This window comes from Anolis sagrei, chromosome 13 (genome assembly GCF_037176765.1).
Source record: "Anolis sagrei isolate rAnoSag1 chromosome 13, rAnoSag1.mat, whole genome shotgun sequence".
In the NCBI taxonomy this organism is placed as follows: Eukaryota; Metazoa; Chordata; class Lepidosauria; order Squamata; family Dactyloidae; genus Anolis; species Anolis sagrei.
In genome coordinates this window covers 9,652,756-9,678,160 of record NC_090033.1, presented here as the reverse complement: position 1 = coordinate 9,678,160, position 25,405 = coordinate 9,652,756, and the positions used below count along the sequence as shown (strand labels likewise).

At 40.7% G+C, this 25,405-nt stretch overlaps 1 protein-coding gene across 1 annotated transcript in view; it reads right to left on the bottom strand.

The window, feature by feature from the left end:
* Positions 1 to 1,561: 1,561 nt before the first annotated feature.
* The window catches only part of PADI2 (peptidyl arginine deiminase 2), a 35,849-nt gene continuing 12,005 nt past the window's right edge, over positions 1,562 to 25,405 (bottom strand). The window contains exons 7-16 of the mRNA XM_060758775.2: positions 23,230 to 23,408; positions 20,459 to 20,562; positions 18,753 to 18,864; positions 18,529 to 18,636; positions 9,413 to 9,564; positions 9,177 to 9,321; positions 5,426 to 5,519; positions 5,258 to 5,343; positions 5,048 to 5,176; positions 1,562 to 3,799 (exon numbers count right to left, since the gene is read on the bottom strand). Of these exons, the coding sequence (XP_060614758.2) occupies positions 3,566 to 3,799; positions 5,048 to 5,176; positions 5,258 to 5,343; positions 5,426 to 5,519; positions 9,177 to 9,321; positions 9,413 to 9,564; positions 18,529 to 18,636; positions 18,753 to 18,864; positions 20,459 to 20,562; positions 23,230 to 23,408 (1,343 nt within the window). The 3' untranslated portion in view covers positions 1,562 to 3,565. The remainder of the gene's footprint in view (positions 3,800 to 5,047; positions 5,177 to 5,257; positions 5,344 to 5,425; positions 5,520 to 9,176; positions 9,322 to 9,412; positions 9,565 to 18,528; positions 18,637 to 18,752; positions 18,865 to 20,458; positions 20,563 to 23,229; positions 23,409 to 25,405) is intronic.

Genomic DNA, 25,405 nt, shown 5'->3' with positions numbered 1-25,405 from the left:
CCTTACTCTCTCCATTGGTGAGAGCTACCCAAGTGAAAGCTTTCATTCAGGGACAATTCCATCCTAGATTTTATGTATTGTCTCCACCACAGGCACCCCAGTGTTCCTAACTCTCTCCACTGAAACCCATCCAAGTGAAGGTTTTCATTCGAGGACAATTCCCTCCTAGATTGTATATGTTTCCTCCACCACTGGCATCCCAGTGTTCCTTACTCTCTCAAATGGTGGGAGCCACCCAAGTGAAGGCTTTCATTCGGGGACAATTCCCTCCTTGATTGTATGCTTCCTCCACCACAGGCACCCTAGTGTTCCTTACTCTCTCCATTGGTGAGAGCCACCCAAGTGAAGGTTTTCATTCGGGGACAATTCCCTCCTAGATTGTATGCTTCCTCCACCACAGGCACTCCAATGTTCCTTACTCTCTCCATTGGTGAGAGCCACCCAAGTGAAAGCTTTCATTCGGGGACAATTCCATTCTAGATCTTATGTGTTGCCTCCACTACAGGTATCCCAATGTTCCTTACTCTCTCCATTGGTGAGAGCTACCCAAGTGAAAGCTTTCATTCGGGGACAATCCATCCTACGTTATATATGTTTCCTCCACCACAGGCACCCCAGTGTTCCTTACTCTCTCCATTGGTGAGAGCTACCCAAGTGAAGGTTTTCATTCGGGGACATTTGCATCCTAGAGTGTATGATTCCTCCACCACAGGCATCCCAGTGTTCCTTACTCTCTCCACTGGCGACAGCCACCCAAGGGAAGCCCATTGGTGAGAGCCACCCAAGTGAAAGCTTTCATTCGGGGACAATTCCCTCCTTGATTGTATGCTTCCTCCACCACAGGCACCCCAGTGTTCCTTACTCTCTCCATTGGTGAGAGCCACCCAAGTGAAAGCTTTCATTCGGGGACAATTCCATTCTAGATCTTATGTGTTGCCTCCACTACAGGTATCCCAATGTTCCTTACTCTCTCCATTGGTGAGAGCTACCCAAGTGAAAGCTTTCATTCGGGGACAATCCATCCTAGGTTATATATGTTTCCTCCACCACAGGCACCCCAGTGTTCCTTACTCTCTCCATTGGTGAGAGCTACCCAAGTGAAAGCTTTCATTCAGGGACAATTCCATCCTAGATTTTATGTATTGTCTCCACCACAGGCACCCCAGTGTTCCTAACCCTCTCCACTGAAACCCATCCAAGTGAAAGTTTTCATTCGAGGACAATTCCCTCCTAGATTGTATATGTTTCCTCCACCACTGGCATCCCAGTGTTCCTTACTCACTCAATTGGTGGGAGCCACCCAAGTGAAAACTTTCATTCGGGGACAATTCCCTCCTAGATTGTACATGTTTCCTCCACCACTGGCATCCCAGTGTTCCTTTCTCTCTCCATTGGTGTGGAACTTGCATGACCCCGGCCACGGCCTCTCCCTTAGCCCTTTCCTACCCACACCTGGCACACAGAACTCACCATAGTGGGAGCTGTAGTTCACCTTACAGCCAGAGAGCACACTGAACTCCACCAATGAGCAAACTTGCCCCACATAACAAGCTTTAACCCCTTTTGGAGCGAATTCTTAATTTTATTATCGTTACCATCGTTTCGGGAATCCAAACGCGACATCTCCTCCCGATCCTTTTCGGTATCGCACGCCCCAAACAGCTGCCGTAAATCCCAATATAACTGTGGTGCGCAAAGGCGCACGAATGCACGCAGAAGAAGAGAATGGAATGGGTTTGGGAGGAAACGGGTCCGGGAAATGGCCAGAGGGATTCAAAGGGGAACACACCCACAGCAAGCACCACGCGGTCAGGACACGAGGAAGATCCCTCCATCTTTCTCGGGCCGTCAACACACTTCGACTGACAAAAAACGGCCGCAAGTTCCGCCTTACATTGGGCCCTCCGAAGGGCGCGTCTACACTGTCGGATTAATGCAGTTTGAAATCACTTTGGTGGAATCCTGGGAGCTGTAGTTGGCAAAGAAGACTATACACATACATTGTGATCAAGCCTCAAGGAAAGGTAGATAATACTATTATTATTATTCAATCACAATAATATTTATGATTATGGTTGTTATTTTGCTGCCATCATAACTACTACTATTGTTATTAATATTATATTATTGTTATTTTTTATTCTATGCTGACGATCATGCCATCACCACCCAAGCAGGGAGCTTTGAAATGGGTGGTCTTCTATATTATTACTATTCTTCCAGATGGGAAGATACCAACCAAGCCCTCCTGAAAGATGGCCATCCAGTGTCTCATTATATTATTATTATTATTATTATTATTATTATTATTATTATTATTGTTGTTGCTGCCAATTTCTAAAGGTGGAAGAGATCCCAAAGACCATCTAGTCCAACCTTTCTGCCAGATGGAACGATACCAACCAAGCCTTCCTGAAAGATGGCCATCCAGCGTCTCATTATATTATTATTATTATTATTGCTGCCAATTCTTAGAGGTGGAAGAGACCCCCAAAGGTCATCTAGTCCAACCTTTCAGCCAGGTGGGAAGACACCAACTAAGCCCTCCTGAAAGATGGCCATCCAGCGTCTCATATTATTATTATTATTATTGCTGCCAATTCTTAGAGGTGGAAGAGACCCCCAAAGGCCATCTAGTCCAACCTTTCAGCCAGGTGGGAAGACACCAACTAAGCCCTCCTGACAGATGGCCATCCAGCCTCTTATTATTATTATTATTATTATTATTATTATTATTATTATTATTGCTGCCAATTCTTAGAGGTGGAATAGAACCCCAAAGGCCATCTAGTCCAACCTTAATGCCAGGTGGGAAGACACCAACTAAGCCCTCCTGAAAGATGGCCATCCAGCGTCTCATATTATTATTATTATTATTGCTGCCAATTATTATTATTATTATTATTATTATTATTATTATTATTGCTGCCAATTCTTAGAGGTGGAATAGAACCCCAAAGGCCATCTAGTCCAACCTTAATGCCAGGTGAGAAGACACCAACTAAGCCCTCTTGAAAGATGGCCATTCAGCCTCTCATTATATTATTATTACTATTGCTGCCAATTATTATTATTATCATTATTATTATTATTGCCAATTATTATTATTATTATTATTATTATTATTATTATTATTGCTGAGATGGCCATTCAGTATCTCATTATTTATTATTATTGCTGTTGATTCCTAGAGGTGGAAGGGACCCCCAAAGGCCATCTAGTCCAACCTTTCTGCCAGGTGGGAAGACACCAACTAAGCCCTCCTGACAGGTGGCCATTCGGTCTCTCATTATTTATTATTATTGCTGTTGATTCCTAGAGGTGGAAGAGACCCCAATGGCCATCTAGTCCAACCCTTCCGCCAGATGAGAAGATACCCTGTAAGCCCTCCCGACAGATGGCCACCCAACCTCTGATTTATTATTAGTATTAGTATTATTATTATTGAATGACAACTCCCAGCCTTCCCATGGCGGTTAGACTGCATGAATTCCCCAGTGTAGACACACCCCAAGAAATGAATGCACCCGATTTGACGTTGAGCCCTTCCTTCCTCCCATGCTTCTCAAGGGAGCGTGTGCCACCATTTGAAGGTGAAGGGCTTGCGCTGGACGTTGGTCCCGCAGTGGACCTCTCCCAGCTGCTGGTGGTAGGAGGAGACGTCGTCGATGAAGGTGCACATCAGGCCCAGCGGCTCCAGCAGCCCGCGCACGTGTTGCTCCAGGATGCACTCGTTCTCCACGATGGGGCCAAAGGGCCTCGGGATCCCCAGGTCCCGCGAGAGCACCACCATGTTCACCTGCCGGACGAGAAACATCAGCCAAGAGAATGCTGCAGCAGGAAAGGCCAATACGATTCCAGGGTTGCACCCATAGCATTAGATACATATCAAGCTGAGCATGAGCCAAGAGTGTGATGCTGCAGCGGAAAAGGCCAATGCAATACTAGTCTGCACCCAGAGGATTAGATACAGATTGGATGCATGCAAAAGGCATATAGGGATCAACCAGAGCACGAGCCGAGAGTGTGATGCTGCAGCAGAAAAGGCCAATACGATTCCAGGCTGCACTCACACGAATATATACATATCAAGCAGAGCATGAGCCACGATTATATACATATCAAGCTGAGCATGAGCCAAGGGTGTGATGCTGCAGCGGAAAAGGCCAATACGATTCCAGGCTGCACTCATACGATTACATATCAAGCTGAGCATGAGCCGAGAGTGTGATGCTGCAGCGGAAAAGGCCAATACGATTCCAGGCTGCACTCATACGATTACATATCAAGCTGAGCATGAGCCGAGAGTGTGATGCTGCAGCGGAAAAGGCCAATACGATTCCAGGCTGCACTCATACGATTACATATCAAGCTGAGCATGAGCCGAGAGTGTGATGCTGCAGCGGAAAAGGCCAATGCAATACTAGTCTGCGACAATAGGATTAGATACAGATTGGATGCATGCAAAAGGGATCTAGGAGTCAAACGGAGCACGAGCCGAGAGTGTGATGCTGCAGCAGAAAAGGCCAATGCAATCCGAGTCTGCACCCAGAGGATTAGATACAGATTGGATGCATGCAAAAGAGATCTAGGAGTCAAGCGGAGCACGAGCCGAGAGTGTGATGCTGCAGCGGAAAAGACCAATGCAATACTAGTCTGCACTCAGAGGATTAGATACAGATTGGATGCATACAAAAGGGATCTAGGAGTCAAACCGAGCATGAGCCGAGAGTCTAATGCTGCAGCGGAAAAGGCCAATACAATACTAGTCTGCACCCATAGGATTAGATACAGATTAAATGCATGCAAAAGGGATCTAGGAGTCAAGTGGAGCACGAGCCGAGGGTGTGATGCTGCAGCGGGAAAGGCCAATGCAATCCGAGTTTGCACCCATAGGATTAGATACAGATTGGATGCATGCAAAACGCATCTAGGAGTCAAGCGTAGCACGAGCCGAGAGTGTGATGCTGCAGCAAAAAAGGCCAACGCCATGCCAGGCTTATATGCATATCGGACGAGCTGTGGGTTGCACTTGTTGCGCTCTCACCATGTTGGGGAAATAGGCCACGGCCTTGCCTTGCTTGTCCATCTTGAAGAGGGCCGGGAGGTCGATGATGTCCTTCTCGCCCAGGCCCAGCTCTTCCTTCAGGATGTCCCGGTTCCAGTCGATGCATCTCTGCAAGGAGGGAAAGCAGAGTCAGGGGACGATGGGGCGTCTATTCCTTCCGTCCTTCCTTCCAAAAGGGATGCTGCTCACCTGGACGTATTGGTTCTCTTGCACCATGACCTCGTTGGACACCACTTTGTTGATGGTCACTCGCTTCGTATCCGTTCCGGTGTAACCTGCGGAGAGGACAACGTTGCAAAAATGGGCCTGGGCTGGGGCGGATTTGACCCCAACTTTGCCCCACAACAACAACAACACCTTTGAACATGACGGCTTCCCCGTGTCCTTCCTTCTGCTTCTCTCTGAATAGTTTGTAGCAGGCAGAAGGGCTGGCCATCAGCATCCGGAATTGCTGCGGAGAGAAGGAAAATGTGCTCCATTCGCTGGGTCAGGAAGAAGGGTTTTGGGTTGCTTACAATGGAGTTGTACAAGGCTCTGAGCCTCCACTGCCAAAGAGGGCCAAACTACAAATCCCAGGAACCCAAAACATTGAGACATAGCTGCTAAAGTGGTATCTATCTATCAATTTATCCATCTGCCTATCTATCTATTAGGCTTGCTGGATTAAAAAATGGTTGAAAACTAAAAATATTTCAAAAAGGAAATATTTCCAAATTTATTCCAAATTACGAAGATTCCGTCCGAACCTAACGATGTCTACTATCTATGTATCTATTTATCTATCTATCCATCCATCCATATCTATCCTATCTATCTATCTGTCTGTCTGTCTGTCTGTCTGTCTATCTACCTATTAGGCTTGTTTGTGCCCCCCCCCCCCCCCAAATGGTTCAAAACCCATTTCGGATGGACTTTCGGTTTCCTTAAAAAAATCAAAATCACTCCAAAAAGGAAATCTTTCCAAAATTATTCCAAATTACGAAGATTCCAATCGAACCTAACAATGTTGACTATCTATGTATCTATCTATCTATCCATCCATCCATCTATCTATCTGTCATCTATCATCCATATCTATCTATCTATCTATCTATCTATCTATCTATCTATCTGCCTATCTATCTATTAGGCTTGTTTGATCCCCCCCCCCCCCAAAATGGTTCAAAACTTGTTTCGGATGGACTTCCGGTTTCCTTAAAAACTTCGAAATTGCTCCAAAAAGGAAATCTTTCCCAATTTATTCCAAATTACAAAGATTCCGACCGAACCTAACGATGTCTACTTACTATCTATCTACCTATCTACCTGCCTATCTATCTATTAGGCTTGTTTGATTAAAAATGGTAGATTTGTATTGGATGGATTTCCGGTTTCCTTAAAAACTTTGAAATCGCTTCAAAAATGAAATCTTTCCGCATTTATTCCGAATTACGAAGATTCCGACCGAACCTAACGATGTCTACTATCCATCCATCCATCCATCCATCCATCCATCCATGTCATCTATCATGCATCTCTCTCTCTCTCTCTCTCTATCTGCCTATCTATTTATTTGGCTTTTTTGATAAAAAAATGGTTGACAACTTGTTTCGGATGGACTTCTGATTTCCTTAAATTGCTCCAAAAAGGAAATCTTTCCGAATTTATTCTGAATTACGAAGATTCCGACCGAACCTTACGATGTCTACTATCTATGTATCTACTTATCTATCCATCCATCCATCCATCCATCCATCCTTCCATCCATCCATCCATATCTATCTTATCTATCTTTCTATCTATCTATCTATCTATCTATCTATCTGGCTTGTTTGATTCCCCCCCCCCCCCCAAATGGTTCAAAACTTGTTTCGGATGGACTTCCGGTTTCCTTAAAAACTTTGAAATCGCTTCAAAAAGGAAATCTTTCCGAATTTATTCTGAATTATGAAGATTCTGACCAAACCTAACGATGTCTACTATTGTCTACTATCTATCTATCTATCATCCCTATCTATCTATCTGCCTATCTATCTATTAAGCTTGTTTGACCCCCCCCCCCCCCCAAATGGTTCAAAACTCGTTTCGGATGGACTTCCGGTTTCCTTAAAAACTTCGAAATCACTCCAAATAGGAAATCTTTCTGAATTTATTCCAATTTATGAAGATGCATGCAAAAGGTATCGAGGAGTTGAGCTGCTATCTATGTATCTATCTATCCATCTACTATCTATCTATCTATCTATCCATCTACTATCTATCCATCTACTTTCTATCTATCCATTCATCCATCTATCTATCTATCTGTCATCTAGCATCCATATCTATCTATCTATCTATCTATCTATCTATCTATCTGGCTTGTTTGATGAAAAAATAGGTCGAAAACTTTTTTCGGATGGACTTCCTGTTTCCTTAAAAACTTTGAAATTGCTCCAAAAAGGAAATCTTTCCGAATTTCTTCCAAATTACGAAGATTTCGACCGAACCTAATGATGTCTACTATATGTATGTATGTATCCATCCATCCATCTATCTGTCATCTATCATCCATATCTATCATCTATCTATCTGCCTATCTATCTATTAGGCTTGTTTGATTCCCCTCACCCCCCCCCCCAAATGGTTCAAAACTCGTTTCGCATGGTCTTCCGGTTTCCTTAAAAACTTTGAAACGTTGTATCTATCTATCTATCTATCTATCTATCTATCATCTATCTATCATCTATCCATCCATCTGTCATCTATCATCCATATCTATCTATCTATCTATCTATCTATCTGCCTATCTCTCTATTAGGCTTGTTTGATCCCCCCCAACATGGTTCAAATCTAACCTAAAGATGTCTACTATCGATCGATCGATCGATCGATCCATCCATCCATCCATCCATCCATCCATCCATCTATCTGTCATCTATCATCTCTATCTATCTATCTATCTATTTATCTATCTATCTATTGATCATTATCCATATCTGTCTGGCTATCTATCTACCTGCCATCTATCATCCCTATCTTTCTATTTCTCTGTCTAGCGTCTAGCACAGTGGTTCTCAACCTGGGGTCCCCAGATGTTTATGGACTTCAACTCCCAGAAATCCTAACAGCTGGTAAACTGGCTAGGATTTCTGGGAGTTGTAGGCCAAAAATATCTGGGGATCCCAGATTGAGAACCACTGATCTAGCATATCTATTTATCTACTTTTCTATTTGTTGTCAATCATTCCTATCTATGTACCTATTTATTTGCCAACTATCATCACTATCTATCAATCACCCTGTCAATCTTTATCCGTATCTCTCTCTCTCTCTCTCTCTCTCTATATATGTATCTGCTATCTATCAGCCATCTATCATCGCTACTACCTACCTACCTACCTATCTATCTTTATCTATATCTATTTATCTACCTACCTATTTACCATTATATCTACCTACCTACCTACCTATCTGCCATTATCTCTATCTATCTCTCATTCTCATCTATCTACAATTGTCTCTATCTATCTATCTCCATTTCTATCTGTCTGTCTGTCTACCTATTTTTGCCATTATCTGTCTGTCCGTCCATCTGTCCATCCACCCATCCATCTATCATCCCTATCTATCTACCATTATCCCTATCTATCTATCTATCTATCTATCTATCTATTTACCATTATCCTTAACTATCTGCTATCTATCATATTGATCTATCTATCTATCTATCTATCTATCTATCTATCTATCTATCTGCCATCTATCATCTCCATCCTATCTATCTATCTATCTATCTTGGTATCTATCTATTTACCTACCTACCTATCTATCTATCTATCTGCCATTTAACATCCCTATCTATTTATCTATCTAGAATTCTATTTACCTACCAACCATTATCCATATTTATTTGTCTGTCTATCTATCTATCCACTATCTATCATTCATATCTGCGTGTCTGTCTCTTTCTCTTCCTCCCTCCATCTATCCATCTATCCCTCCATCAATCCATCTATCAAACTGCATTCAGCTTACAATGCAAGCGCAGCCTTGGAAGGAAAGAAGGGCCTTTGTTGTGGTGACCCCCTCGGTCTTTGCAATGTCCCTTTCCTTCAAATACTAAACCCATTGAGAAAAGAATGGTCACCTTTTTGCCAGGAACGGGGACAAAGGTGACAAACTCGTCCACGTGGCCGACGGTCAGCCAGTCCGAATAGAGCTCGATGGGGGCCTGGACCTGCTGGGCGTAGAGGAAATCCCGGACCACTTTGGTCATCCTTCGCCCAGCGGATCTGCACGTTCGGGAGTAAAGAGGACAACGATAAGTAAGTACCCTTTGAGTCGCTAAGGTTTTGGAAAAAAAATACAATTATGATGACTTACGTGGGGAAGCTGCTCCCGATCAGGATGCGGCCCAAGGGGAACTCCTTCCCCTTGACCGTCACCGGAGGACTGACCTCCAGGTTCCCAAAGGAGTCCAAGCTGGTCACCGCTTCAAAGAGGGGCTCCCGGGTCACGTAACCAAAATCTGGACCCTGCATCCCAATACAAGAAGAAAAGCATCAACGGGCAACCTAGACGACCTAAAGGAGAGGCCTACCGAAATAGTGTGACTCACCCAGGGCCAAGCGTTAGGCTTCCCAAATTGAAATCTAATGCTCAAGAAAGCAATAGTCCTTTGAGGACCACATCCAATTTGGGGATCTCTTTCACCATCGCAAGGAGTAGGACTAGTTGACCTTTAGGCATCCCTTTAAAGGCTGGACATCCCTTATCCGAAATTGCAAAACATTCCAAAATCAGTACACGGATGACTGAGATGGTGACACCTTGGCTTGCTATTGTATGGACTTGAGTTTTATCTCCAAGGTAATAGTAGTAGTAATAACAATAATATCATTGTTGTTGTTGTTGTTGTTGTTGTTATATCTCTCTTGCATTTTCTGATAGTCCGAAACATAAATGGATTTCATGTTTAGACTTGGGTCCCATCGGCTAAGTAATAATAATAATAATATCATTACTATTATTTTTGTTGTTATGATTACTATTACGTCACCAGCTCGTTTCAGCCGGTCCGAGGGTCCCGGGACCGCAAACAGCCGAAGAAGACAATGGGTGCCGTGTCCTAATGTTATCTCTCCCAAAGCCGGGAAGCAGCTGCCCTTGACAGGCAAATAAATAGACTTGTCACAACGCCGTGATAATCAGAGAAGCGATGTTGCGGCAGAGCTTTGTCTTGAGCCTTTGCTGAGCCCTTCAAATCCCCCCCAAAGCCCACTTTGTGAGCCATCAGCAGACAAGGCCAGGGAAACCCAAGAAGGGCTCCGGAACAGGAGGTGACCCCCCTGTTTCTTCATCGAGAGGGACTGGCATCATCTATCGATATACATATATGTCAAAGTATGTGTTCAGGCTTGTCTCTTTGCCTGTACCACAAGGGCCTGTTGGCTTTCTTTTCAGAGCTGGAGAAGGGGAAAGTAGGCCTCTGGAGAGAAAGTAGAATGGGAGAAAGTAGGCCTCCTCGGAGCTGGAGAAGGGAGAAAGTAGGGCAGGGGAAGGGATAAAGTAAGACTCCTTCTCAGAGAAGGAGAAGGGAGAAAGTAGGCCTCCTCAGAGCTGGAGAAGGGAGAAAGTAGGGCAGGGGAAGGGATAAAGTAAGACTCCTTCTCAGAGAAGGAGAAGGGAGAAAGTAGGCTGCCTCAGAGCTGGAGAAGGGAGAAAGTAGGGCGGGAGAAGGGATAAAGTAAGACTCCTTCTCAGAGAAGGAGAAGGGAGAAAGTAGGCTGCCTCAGAGCTGGAGAAGGGAGAAAGTAGGGCGGGAGAAGGGATAAAGTAAGACTCCTTCTCAGAGAAGGAGAAGGGAGAAAGTAGGCCTCCTCAGAGCTGGAGAAGGGAGAAAGTAGGGCAGGGGAAGGGATAAAGTAAGACTCCTTCTCAGAGAAGGAGAAGGGAGAAAGTAGGCTGCCTCAGAGCTGGAGAAGGGAGAAAGTAGGGCGGGAGAAGGGATAAAGTAAGACTCCTTCTCAGAGAAGGAGAAGGGAGAAAGTAGGCCTCCTCAGAGCTGGAGAAGGGAGAAAGTAGGGCAGGGGAAGGGATAAAGTAAGACTCCTTCTCAGAGAAGGAGAAGGGAGAAAGTAGGCTGCCTCAGAGCTGGAGAAGGGAGAAAGTAGGGCGGGAGAAGGGATAAAGTAAGACTCCTTCTCAGAGAAGGAGAAGGGAGAAAGTAGGCCTCCTCAGAGCTGGAGAAGGGAGAAAGTAGGGCAGGGGAAGGGATAAAGTAAGACTCCTTCTCAGAGAAGGAGAAGGGAGAAAGTAGGCTGCCTCAGAGCTGGAGAAGGGAGAAAGTAGGGCGGGAGAATAGTGTACCGTTATTATAATGCAAGGCTGGATGGAAAGGAAGGATGAGGGCGAACGGGGAAGGCAGGGTTGTTTGCCGAAGGACATGGAAGGACTCTGCTGTCCAAATTAGCAGAGGTCGGGGTCAAAGGCGAGGGCTGGCCGGCGGTAAATGAAGTCGTTTGAGCCCACTTTGCGCAGGCGGCGTAATCCCACCCCGGGCGATTGGGTTTCGCGGAGAGCCCGTTCCTTTTTGCCAAGAGATGCTTCCCAGATTGCGAGAGGGAGAGCCGTGTGCGGCGCGGACCAAGAAACGCCCAAAGCCCCCCGACAAAGCAAACGGGGTCTCTCTCACTCGGATTGCGTTACCATACTTTCGGAGGTCTGCTTTCCCCCAAGTAGGGGCTATCCATTTCGCGGGCTTAACCCGTAATCATTCGGTAATCCCCAAGGAACGGAGGGGGCGGGGACCGCTTGTTTTTCTCGTTTCACGGCCGAGGACGACGGCGGTGTCACCTTGCAAACGGGTGCGGAAAAAGACAAGATGCCAAACATCCCCAAGCCAGGCGTGTTATTGCCTCCGGCCCGCCTGTTTAGTTCATTTAGTTTGCACTTAGTTATCCGAATGTAAATAGTGGGCCGAACAGACAACATCGCTTGACCTTTGAGCTCCGTTTGCAGCTACAAAAAACGAGAGCGAAACGGCGAGATGCAAAAATAGGAAATTGGCCCATCCATGTGAAAATCCAGAACGAAAACTGTCCTCTTTGGCAAGGAGGGGCTCCAAACAGCAGGACGTTTCTCAGCTGCCTTTTGCTAGATAGGAAAAACAAACACGCAAACTCTGCTGGGATTATAGGGCCCAAATGTCCAGCTCACAAGGTCAGAGGCCAAGCGCTTCAGGAGCCAAAGTTTGGACCAACGCAGAACTCAAATGGGACACGTGCAATCTGGGGATGCATCTACACTGCCAGTTTGACACCACATTAATTAATTAATCATGGGAGTTGTAGTTTTACGTACGCCAGCTTTCGGGATTCCATCGCATACAGCTATAGCAATCAAGAAAAGCATATTCTGTACACAGAAACAAAAGCACATTCTGCACAGAAAATAGCATTTTCTGCCCAAAAATAGGCATATTTTGCACAGAAACAAATGCATATTTTGCACAGAAACCAAACCATACTTTGCACTGAAAAAGCATATTCTGTAAAGGAAAGTACAGAAACAAAGCCATATTTTGCACTGAAAAAGCATTTTCTGCACAGAAACCAATGCCTTTTTTTGCACTGAAAAAGCATTTTCCTGCACAGAAACAGTCTTATTTTGTGCTGCAAAAGCATTTCCTGCACAGAAACCAAAGCCTATTTTTGCACAGACAAAAACCCATTTTCTGCACAGAAACAAATCCATATTTTGTGCTAAAAAAGTATTTTCTGCACAGAAACCAAAGCAAAGTTTTGCACAAAAAACACATTTTTTTCCTGCATGGAAACAAAGCCATACTTTGCACTGAAAAAGCATATTCTGTAAAGGAAAGTACAGAAACAAAGCCATATTTTGCACTGAAAAAGTATTTCCTGCACAGAAACCAAAGGATATTTTTGCACAGACAAAAACCCATTTTCTGCACAGAAACAAAGCCATATTTTTGCACTAAAACAGGATATTCTGCACAGAAACCAGATCATATTTCACACAGAAACCAAACCATATCCTGCACACAAACATAATCTTATTTCACATAGGAAAAAGCATATTCTGCACAGAAATGCCAAAAGGATTTTCTGCACAGAATTCCATATTGCCATGTTTCACCGGCACATAATGCTCCCTCTGCTTTCCAATTGCAAGAACCTAAATATTAGGAAGCATGTCTTGGTTGTAGGATCAACACTGGAATGCAGAGGATCAACACTGGAATACATCAGCGATCATGGCGGTTGACTCTCCTCTTTTGGAGGTCTCTCAACAAATCTTACATGGACCTCTTTCGGGAATGGTTTAGCTGTGGATTTATTGCGTATCCGAACGGGGACTGGAGCAGCTGACCCTTCTAGGTCCCTTCCTATTCCTTATTACAATGTCCTAGGTCTCCTTTTCTCAAGGGTTGGAGAACATGTCACTGCCCATAACATCGTTTCGAAGAAACTAGAGCCTCCGCCTCTTCGTTTTCCATTAAATGGCGCCCGAGCGGCTTAAGCGACGAATGCGTACCTCGTTCCGAGGGCGAAAACGAGATGGAGAAGCCAGGATTAGGAGACGATGCTTCAAAGCCAGAGATCGGAATACAATACCTTTGATTGATTCCGGGTCTGTTCTGGTGCCCCGAAATATTCCCATACGGACACTTATGTGCCCGGTACTATATTTGTACCCAAATCGGAATCCCTATGACCATCTCCCATTCTCAACTAGGATTCATTTGTAACTTGGGTTCGTGTAACTTGGGTTCTTGTAACTTGGGGACTGACTGAATATATATATATATACATACACATCTTCCTATGTGTGGAGAGGGATCAAGGCGGTATTCCTGCCCCGCATGACAAATCCGGGACGGCCTGTACTCATTCGAGGCATGATAAATGATAGATTTCGCCACATTTAAAAGTGATTAACCTTCTCTCCGAGCGAGAAGGGAAGGCAGCCCTAATGCCAATGGCGCCGGCACCGCCTCGCCGCAGTCTCCGGTTACCACCAAATGCGGGCAACGGGTACTGTCTTTGCACAATTTCGGGGGGCCGTCGGCATCCCACAACGGGCAAAACCCAGGATTTGGGGTGGTATTATTATTTTTTAAATCCCTGTTAAAAAGTCCCGAATGTTTTCGCGTTGGCACCATTTCCGATCGTCCTCGTTCGACCCGCTGACATCGTCTCCAATATCACGCTCCATGACGTACACCCAGTAAATCCGTTCGGAGGGGGAAGCGGCCCGCAATGAACCTGGTTGTCCTTATGGAGGGTACAATGGGATTTCTGGTGCCCCCAACCCAAGAAAAAGCCCGGAAATCCCATATTACGCCTTTGTACTGTGGTGTGCAATCAATACAGTCCGTCCCCAAGTTATTAAGGTTTGTCCTTAAGTTGAATTTGTATGTAAGTTGGAACAGGGACATTTCTGAAGTGTAACTTCAGCTATATAATATATATATAATCTTTGGATACCGTAAGTTGTTTGTAGGTTGGATATCTGTAACTCAGGGACTACCTATATTATATTATATTATTATGTTAATAATATAATAATACCAATAGTATATAATAAAATAATATATATAATATAATATAATATAATATAATATAATATATAACAATAACATAATAATACCAATAGTACATATTGTAATAATATAATAATATAATATATAATAATATATAATAATACCAATAATATATAATATAATAATAATATATAATATAAAGTATAATAATAATATAATAATACCAATAGTATATAATATAATAATATATATAATATAAAATATAATAATAATATAATAATACCAATAGTATATAATGTAATAATATAATAATATAATATATAATAATATAATAATACCAATAGTCTAGAATATAATAATATATATAATATAATATAAAATAATAATATAATAATACCAATAGTATATAATGTAATAATATAATAATACCAATAGTCTAGAAAATAATAATATATATAATATAATATTATAATACCAATAGTATAGAATATAATAATAATATATAATATAATAATATAATAATAATACTAATAGTATATAATGTAATAATATAATAATATAATAATACTAACACATAATGTGTAATATAAGATTCCCCTCTCTTCCTGTTATCTCAGCCCTGTAACTCGATGTATGGGTGTGTGTGTGTATATAAATATGCACCTATGTATACATATATTACCAATAAAATAATAATATAATAATACTAATAAGTCATAATATACAAGATTCCGCTCGCTTCCTGTTGTCTCAGCCCTGTAACTTGAGGTCTGCCTGTGTGTGTGTATAATATTATATTATATATATTATATTATATGCCTCTGTATGTATGTATATATATGTGTGTGTGTATGTAATATTATATTATGTTATATATATTATATTATATGCCTGTGTGTATGTGTGTGTGTGTGTGTGTGTATATATATATATATATATATATATATATATATATATAGTATTATATGCCTGTGTGTATGTATGTGTATGTATGCATATATATATGTCTGTATGTAATATTATATTATGTTATATATATTATAGTATATGCCTGTGTGTATGTATGTGTATGCATGTGTGTGTAGGTAATATTATATTGTTATATATATATATATATATATTATATTATATGCCTGTGTGTATGTGTGTGTGTGTGTGTGTGTGTGTATATATATTGTATTATATGCTTGTGTATATGTATATATATGTGTGTGTGTGTGTATGTATGTATATATATATGTCTGTATGTAATATTATATTATATATATATTATATTATATGCCTGTGTGTATGTATGTGTGTGTGTGTATGTATGTAATGTCTGTATGTAATATTATGTCTGTATGTAATATTATATTATGTTATATATATTATAGTATATGCCTGTGTGTATGTATGTATATATATATGTGTGTGTGTGTGTGTATATATATTATGTTATATATGTGTGTATATATTATATTATATTATGTTATATATATTATTTTATATGCCTGTGTGTATGTGTGTATATATGTGTGTGTGTGTGTGTATACATGTATAATGTTATATATATTATATGCCTGTGTATGTGTATGTATGTGTGTGTGCATATATATATAATACTAATACACTTGAATATATAATACCCAAGCTCTAACACAGCATATCATGGTATACAACATCTACTAGGAAACGAATGGGAAGAGACGGCCGCATTGAAAGCCGTGCAAAGAGAGGCGCCATTCGCCCCGCAGAGCGAAACCAGAGCATTAAAGGCTCATTTTTTAAGCAGGCCGCCCGCTGGCTTCTTTCTCCGGCTTCATCATTTCCTCTCTTTGTGGAAATGCCATTGGCAGGAACGTTTGGATGAAAGAGAAAGAGGGAGAAAGGGACGGAGGGATGGAAGAAAGGGGGAAGGATGGAAGGAGGAAGAGGGAGGAAAGGAGGGTGGAAAGAGGGAAGGATGAAAGGCAGGAAGGGACGGATGGAAGGAAGGGAAAAGAAGGGAAAAATAGAAGGAAGGAAGGACGAAAGGCAGGAAGAGAAGGATGGAACAAGAAAGAAGGAGGGAGAAGGAAGGGGGAAGGAAGGAAAGACAAAAGGGACGAAAGGGAAGGAGGAAGGAAGGAAAGATGAAAGTGAGGAAGGGAAGAATGGAAGGGGAAAGGAGAAAGAGGGAGAGAGGGAAGGAAGGAAAGACAAAAGGGAAGGAAGGAAGGAAAGGAGGAAGGAAAAAGGAAGGAAGGATGGAAGGAGAAAGAGGGAGGGAAGGGGGAAGAAAGAGGGAAGGAAAGACGAAAGGTAGGAAGAGAAGGATGGAAGGAAGGGAAAAGAAGGGAAAAATAGAAGGAAGGAAGGACGAAAAGGGAGGAAAAGAAGGATGGAACAAGAAAGAGGGAGGGAGAAGAAAGGGGGAACAAAAGGAAGACAAAAGGGAAGGAAGGATGAAAGGGGAGGAAGGAAAGAAGGAAGGAAGGGAAGGAAGGAGGAAGGAAAAAGCAAGGAAGGACGAAAGGGGGGAAGGGAAAGATGGAAGGAGAAAGAGTGAGGGAAGGGGGGAGGAAAGAGGGAAGGAAGGACGAAAGGTAGGAAGAGAAGGATGGAAGGAAGGGAAAAGAAGGGAAAAATAGAAGGAAGGGAGGACGAAAAGGGAGGAAAAGAAGGATGGAACAAGAAAGAGGGAGAAGAAAGGGGGAACGAAAGGAAGACAAAAGGGAAGGAAGGATGAAAGGAGAGGAAGGAAAGAAGGAAGGGAAGGAAGGAGGAAGGAAAAAGTAAGGAGGGACGAAAAGGGGGAAGGGAAGGATTGAAGGAGAAGGAGGGAGGAAAGGGAAGGAGGGAGGAAAGAGGGGAGGGAAGAGGGAAGGAAGGCAGGATGAAAGGCAGGAAGGGAAGGATGGAAGTAAGGGAAGGAAGAGGGAAAAATAGAAGGAAGGAAAGACACAACGGAAGAAGAGAAAGATGTATCAAGAAAGAGGGAGAGAGAAGAAAGGGGGAAGGAAGGAAAGACAAAAGGGACAAAAGGGAAGGAAGGATGAAAGGGAAAGAGGAAGAAAGGAAAAAGAGAATGGAAGGAGAAAGAGGGAGAGAGGGAAGGAAGGAAAGACAAAAGAGAAGGAATGACGAAAGGGAGGAAGAGAAGGATGGAAGGCAGGAAGGGAAGGATAAAGGAAAGAGAGAAGGAAGGGAAGACAAAGTGGAAGGAGAGGAAGGAAAGAAGGAAGGGAAGGAAGGAGGAAGGAAAAAGTAAGGAGGGACGAAAAGGGGGAAGGGAAGGATTGAAGGAGAAGGAGGGAGGAAAGGGAAGGAGGGAGGAAAGAGGGGAGGGAAGAGGGAAGGAAGGCAGGATGAAAGGCAGGAAGGGAAGGATGGAAGTAAGGGAAGGAAGAGGGAAAAATAGAAGGAAGGAAAGACACAACGGAAGAAGAGAAAGATGTATCAAGAAAGAGGGAGAGAGAAGAAAGGGGGAAGGAAGGAAAGACAAAAGGGACAAAAGGGAAGGAAGGATGAAAGGGAAAGAGGAAGAAAGGAAAAAGAGAATGGAAGGAGAAAGAGGGAGAGAGGGAAGGAAGGAAAGACAAAAGAGAAGGAATGACGAAAGGGAGGAAGAGAAGGATGGAAGGCAGGAAGGGAAGGATAAAGGAAAGAGAGAAGGAAGGGAAGACAAAGTGGAAGGAAGGAAGGAAGGAAGGAAGGAAGGAAGGAAGGAAGGAAGGAAGGAAGGAAGGAGAAAGATGGAGCGAGGGAGGAAAGAGGGATGGAAGGAAGGATGACAAGGTGGAAGGGAAGGAAGGAGGGACAAAGGGGAAAGTAAGGGAAGGAGGGAGGGAAGAGAGGAAGGAAGAACGAAAGAGTGGAAGGGAAGGAGAAAGAGGGAAGGAAGGAAGGAAGCGAAGCCTGGAAGGAGGAAGGAAAGAGAGAAGGAAGAATCGGATGGTGACTTCCTTACCAGAATCTCCTTGACAGCGTAATCCTGAAGGCCACCGTCCCTGGGCGAGTCCAGCACCACCGGGAAGCCCTTGTGCGGAGCCTGGATGTAGCCAAACTCAATTTCGTCCTGGACGGAAAGGAGGAAAACGACGCTTTCAAGACCCGACTGGACTAGATGGCCTTTGGGGGTCCCAACCGGGATTCTACGACATGGGACAAACACATCCCTGCCCGATGGCTCACCTGCATCCACCGGTCCCCGCGGTTCATGTACCGCGAGCAGACGCTCATCTTGCAGTTGGCCTTGGTGACCAGGTTCTTGACTTCCTTCAGGAAGAGATAGTTGTCCTTCACGCTGGGGAAACGGAAGGAGGAAATAAGATGGAAAGCAGGGTTAGGCTTCAAAAGACTGGGTTGCAAACATTCCCAATAAGGAAGGGAAGGAAAAGAAGGGAGGGAAGGGAGGAAGGAAGAGAGGGAAGGAAAGAAGGAAGGAAGAAAAGAGAAAGATGGAAGGGAGGGAGGGAAGGTAAAGAACAGACGGAGGGAAAGAAGAAAGGAAGGAAAGAAAGAAGGGAGGGAGGGAAGAGAAAGGAAGGAGAGAAAACTAAGGAGAGAAGAAAGAAAGGGAAGGAAAGAAAGGAGAGGGAGGGAAAGGAAGAGGAAGAAGAAGGGAAGGAAGTCAAGGAATGGAGGGAGAGAAAGAAGGAAGGAAGTCAAGGAATGAGGAAGGGAAAGAAAGAAGGAAGGGAGAGAAAGGAAAGGGAAGGAGGGAAGGAAGGAAGAGGAGAAGGAAGGAAAGGAGAGAGGGAAAGAAGGAAGAAAAAAGAAGGGAAAGAAGGAAGGAAAGGAAAGATGGGAGAGAAAGAAGGAAGGAAGAAAAAGAAGGGAAAGAATGAAGGAAAGGAGGGAGGGAAAGAAAGAAGGAAAAAAGAAAAAAGGGAAAGAAGGAAGGGAAGGAAGGGAAGGAAAGAGGGAGGGAAAGAAGAAGAAAGAAAAAGAAGGGAGGGAAGGAGGGAGTGAAAGAAGGAAGAAAAAAGGGAAAGAAGGAACGAAAGGAAAGGAAAGGAAAGGAAAGGAGGGAGGGAAAGAAGGAAGAAAGAAAAAGAAGGGAAAGAAGGAAGGAAAGGAAGGGAGGGAAGGAAGAAAAAGAAGGGAGGAAGGGAGGGAAGGAAAGAAGGAAGAAATAAAAAGAAGGAAGGGAAGGGTAGGAGGGAGGGAAAGAAGGAGGAAAGAAAGAGAAGGTAAAGAAGGAAGGGAAGTAAAGGAGGGAGGGAAAGAAGAAGAAAGAAAAAGAAGGAAGGGAAGGGAAGGAGGGAGGGAAAGAAGGAAGAAAGAAAAAGGAAGGAAAGAAGGAAGGGAAGGAAAGGAGGGAGGGAAAGAAGGAAGAAAGAAAAAGGAAGGAAAGAAGGAAGGAAGGAAGGGAAGGAAAGAAGGAAGAAAAGAAAAAGAAGGGAAAGAAGAAAGAAAGAAAAAGAAGGAAAAGGAAAAGGGAAGGAAATGAGGGAGGGAAAGAGAAAGAAAAAGAAGGAAGGGAAGGAGGGAGGGAAAGGAGGAAGGAAGGAAGGAAGGAAGGAAGGAAGGAAAGGAGGGAGGGAAAGAAGGAAGGAAAGGAAGGGAGGGAAGGAAAGAAGGAAGAAAGAAAAAGAAGGGAAAGAAGGAAGGATGGAAAAGAAGGGAGGAAAGGAAGGAATAAAGGGAAGGAAGGACGTTAAGGAAAGGAGGGAAGGAAGGAAGAAAAGGAAGAAAGGGAGGCAAAGGATCTCTTGAAGCAGCTTCTGGCTGAGCACTAAGGTGACTGTATGATGCCTATCTTTTGCACACCCCAATGTTGGCCAGGTCATTTAGCCCCAAAAGGTGAGCATTAGATGCGTGTCTGTACGGTATATGATCAGAATGCAACACTAGTTTTGGAAAGGCCTCCCCTTTCTTCTGACGGGGCTCCCCACCTGCAGACGAAGACGTTGACCGGGGCTAGCGTGTTCGGGGTCATGATCCACGGCGCCACCCGGAAGACCACGCTATCGGTGAAGATCGGGGTCTGCGGGAGGCCCTACAAACAGAAAAGTTCGTGAGTTGCTGTGAATTTTTTTGCAGTAATTTGGCCACGAATGCTTTCGACAATCCAAGACGGCGGCCCAACGTTACGGAAAAGGAAAAGACCCAAGAGAATAGGAATTAGTTAGGGGGGAAAAAAATCCCGCGAACAGATGGCGAAGGGAAGGCATCGGGTTTCCTTAATGGCCCGCGTTCCTTTTATTTCTCTGTCCCGATTTATTTGGAAGGAAGAAGAAGAAGCGAAAAGCCACCGGGTGCCAGCTGCCAACGGGCGCATTAAGTGGCGCGAAGTGATGTGTCGAAATCCCACGTCAGCAGCTCCGTCTGCAGTTACAGCCCCATGTCGGGCGCCAAAGAAGAGAGAGAACACACCTGGAATAACCATTAATAATAATAATAATAATAATAATAATAATAATAATAATATGTTGGCTGGATATTATGAGAAGACGCCACTGGCAAAGTTTGCAAACTCTTGCACAGTTTGTAAACTAATAATAATAATAATAATAATAATAATAATAATAATAATATTGACAGGATATTATGAGAAGATGTAACTGGCACAGTTTGCAAACTCCTGCAAAGTTTGTAAATAATAATATTGACAGGTGATTATGAGGAGATAAACTAATAATAATAATAATAACAATAATAATAATAATAATAATGTTGACAGGATATTATGAGAAGAGGTAACTGGCACAGTTTGCAAACTCTTGCAAAGTTTGTAAATAATAATATTGACAGGTGATTATGAGGAGATAAACTAATAATAATAATTATAATAATAATAATAATAATAATGTTGACAGGATATTATGAGAAGAGGTAACTGGCACAGTTTGCAAACTCTTGCAAAGTTTGTAAATAATAATATTGACAGGTGATTATGAGGAGATAAACTAATAATAATAATAATAATAATAATGTTGACAGGATATTATGAGAAGATGTAACTGGCACAGTTTGCAAACTCTTGCAAAGTTTGTAAATAATAATATTGACAGGTGATTATGAGGAGATAAACTAATAATAATAATAATAACAATAATAATAATAATAATGTTGACAGGATATTATGAGAAGAGGTAACTGGCACAGTTTGCAAACTCCTGCAAAGTTTGCAAACTCTTGCCAAGTTTGTAAACTAATAATAATAATAATATTGACAGGTTATTATGAGAAGAGATAAACTAATAATAATAATAATAATAATAATAATAATAACAATAATAATGTTGACAGGATATTATGAGAAGGTGTAACTGGCAGTTTGCAAACTCTTGCAAAGTTTGCAAACCCAGCTAAATAATAATAATAATAATAATAATAATAATAATAATAATAATAATACGATATTATAAGAAGAGATAACTGGCAAAGTTTGCAAACTCTTGCAAAGTTTGTAAACTAATAATAATAATGACAGGTTATTATGAGAAGAGATAAAATAATAATAATAATAATGTTGACAGGATATTATGGGAAGATGTAACTGGCACAGTTTGCAAACTCTTGCAAAATTTGCAAAGCCAGCTAAATAATAATAATAATAATAATAATAATAATAATAATAGCAGGATATTATGAGAAGAGATAAACTAATAATAATAATAATAATAATAATAATAATAATAATAATAATAATGTTGACAGGATATTATGAGAAGAGGTAACTGGCACAGTTTGCAAACTCTTGCAAAGTTTGCAAACTCTTGCCAAGTTTGTAAACTAATAATAATAATAATAATAATAATATTGACAGGTTATTATGAGAAGAGATAAGCTAATAATAATAATAATAATAATGTTGACAGGATATTATGAGAAGATGGAACTGGCACAGTTTGCAAACCCAGCTAAATAATAATAATAATAATAATAATAATAATAATAATAATAATAATAATGACAGGTTATTATGAGAAGAGATAAAATAATAATAATAATGTTGACAGGATATTATGGGAAGATGTAACTGGCACAGTTTGCAAACTCTTGCAAAGTTTGCAAACTAATAATAATAATGTTGACAGGATATTATGAGAAGAGATAAACTAATAATAATAATAATAATAATGTTGACAGGATATTATGAGAAGATGTAACTGGCACAGTTTGCAAACTCTTGCAAAGTTTGCAAACCCAGCTAAATAATAATAATAATAGTAATAATAGTAATAATAATAATAATAATATATGAGAAGAGATAAACTAATAATAATAATAATAATAATAATAAATGTTGACAGGATATTATGGGAAGATGTAACTGGCACAGTTTGCAAACTCTTGCAAAGTTTGCAAACTAATAATAATAATGTTGACAGGATATTATGAGAAGAGATAAACTAATAATAATAATAATAATAATAATGATGATGATGATGATGATGATGATTTTGGTAGGATATTATGAGAAGATGGATTGCAAACTCAGCATAATAATGATGATGATGATGCTGGCAGGATATTATGAGATGTAATTGGCACAGTTTGCAAACTCTTGCAAAGTTTGCAAACCCAGCTAAATAATAATAATTATTATTATGATAAAAAAATAACATTATAATAACATTATTATATAATAGTAGTAGAATAATAATAAAATATAATAATTGTAATATTAGTAATAATAAATACAATAAAAATAATCCACCTCGGCCAGGGCTTCCAAGAGACTGACGTGGATGGTGACCACTCCATTGAAGGTCTCATCCGGAAACCGAAGTCCCTCCACGAAAAATTCCAGCTCGGCTGAGCCACCCGTGTATTTTACCACGTGGAAGAGTTTCCTCCGGCCCAGGATGTGGATGTAGCGCTGGCCGAAAAAGGGGTCTAAAGAAAGGAAAAGGAAGGGCAGAACTTCCAGGAAAGACACTCCCTTGGACCCTTCCCTTCCCCATATCTTCACAATACAAGTAATATGGGAAATAATGATGATGACGATGATGATGTTGGCAGGATATTATGGGAAGAGGTAACTGGAAAAGTTTGCAATATAATAATAATAATAATATAATAATAATGTTGGCAGGATATTATGAGAAGATGGAACTGGAAAAGTTGGCAAACTCTTGCAAAGTTTGCAAACCCAGCATAAAATAATAATAATAATAATAATAATAATAATAATAATAATAATAATAATAATAATAATAAAATATATGTAGGCAGGATATTATGAAAAGACGGGACTGGCAAAATTTGCAAAGTCTGCAAACTCAGTATAATGATGATGATGATGGCAGGATATTATGAGATGTAATTGGCACAGTTTGCAAACTCTTGCAAATATTGCAAACGCAGCATAATAATAATAATAATAATAATAATAATAATAATAATGGCAGGATATTATGAAAAGACAAAACTGGCAAAGTTTGCAAAATCTTGCAAAGTTTGCAAACCCAGAGTATAATAATAATAATAATAATAATAATAATAATGTTGGCAGGATATTATGAAAAGACAAAACTGGCAAAGTTTGCAAAATCTTGCAAAGTTTGCAAACCCAGAATATAATAATAATAATAATAATAATAATAATAATAATAATAATGTTGGCAGGATATTATGAAAAGACGGAACTGGCACAGTTTGCAAACCCAGCATATAATAATAATAATAATATAATAATAATAATAATAATAATGTGGGCAGGATATTATGAAAAGACAAAACTGGCACAGTTTGCAAACTCTTGCAAAGTTTGCAAACCCGGCATAATAATAATAATAATAATAATAATAATAATGTTGGCAGGATATTATGAAAAGACAGAACTGGCAAAGTTTGCAAACTCTTGCAAAGTTTGCAAACCCAGCATATAATAATAATAATAATAATAATAATAATGCTGGCAATATATTATGAGAAGATGGAACTGGCACAGTTTGCAAACTCTTGCAAAGTTTGCAAACCCAGCATATAATAATAATAATAATGATGATGATGGTAGGATATTATGAGAAGACGTAACTGGCACAGCATAAAATAATAATAATAATAATAATAATGATAATAATAATAACAATAATAATAATAAAAAATATGTAGGCAGGATATTATGAAAGATGGAACTGGCAAAGTTTGCAAACCCAGCATATTATATAATAATAATAATAATAATAATAATAATAATATAGTAATAATAATAATGTTGGCAGAATATTATGAGAAGATGGAACTGGCACAGTTTGCACACTCTTGCAAAGTTTGCAAACCCAGCATATAATAGTAATAATAATAATAATAATAATAAATATGTAGGCAGGATATTATGAAAAGATGGAACTGGCACAGTTTGCAAACTCTTGCAAAGTTTCCAAACCCAGTATATAATAATAATATAATAATAATAATAAATATTTAGGCAGGATATTCTGAAAAGACGGAACTGGCAAAGTTTGCAAACTCACTTAATAATAATAATAATAATAATAATAATAATAATAATAATTATTATTATTATTATTTAGGCAGGATATTCTGAAAAGACGGAACTGGCAAAGTTTGCAAAGTCTTGCAAAGTTTGTAAACCCAGCATATTATTATAATAATAATAATAATAATAATAATAATATAATAATAATAATGTTGGCAGGATATTATGAAAAGACAGAACTGGCAAAGTTGGCAAACTCTTGCAAGGTTTGCAAACCCAGCAAATAATAATAATAATAATAATAATAATAATAATAATGTTGGCAGGATATTATGAAAAGATGGAACTGGCAAAGTTTGCAAACCCAGCAGATGATGATGATGACAGGATATTATGGGAAGATGGAACTGGCAAAGTTTGCAAACAACGCAAATAATAATAATAATAA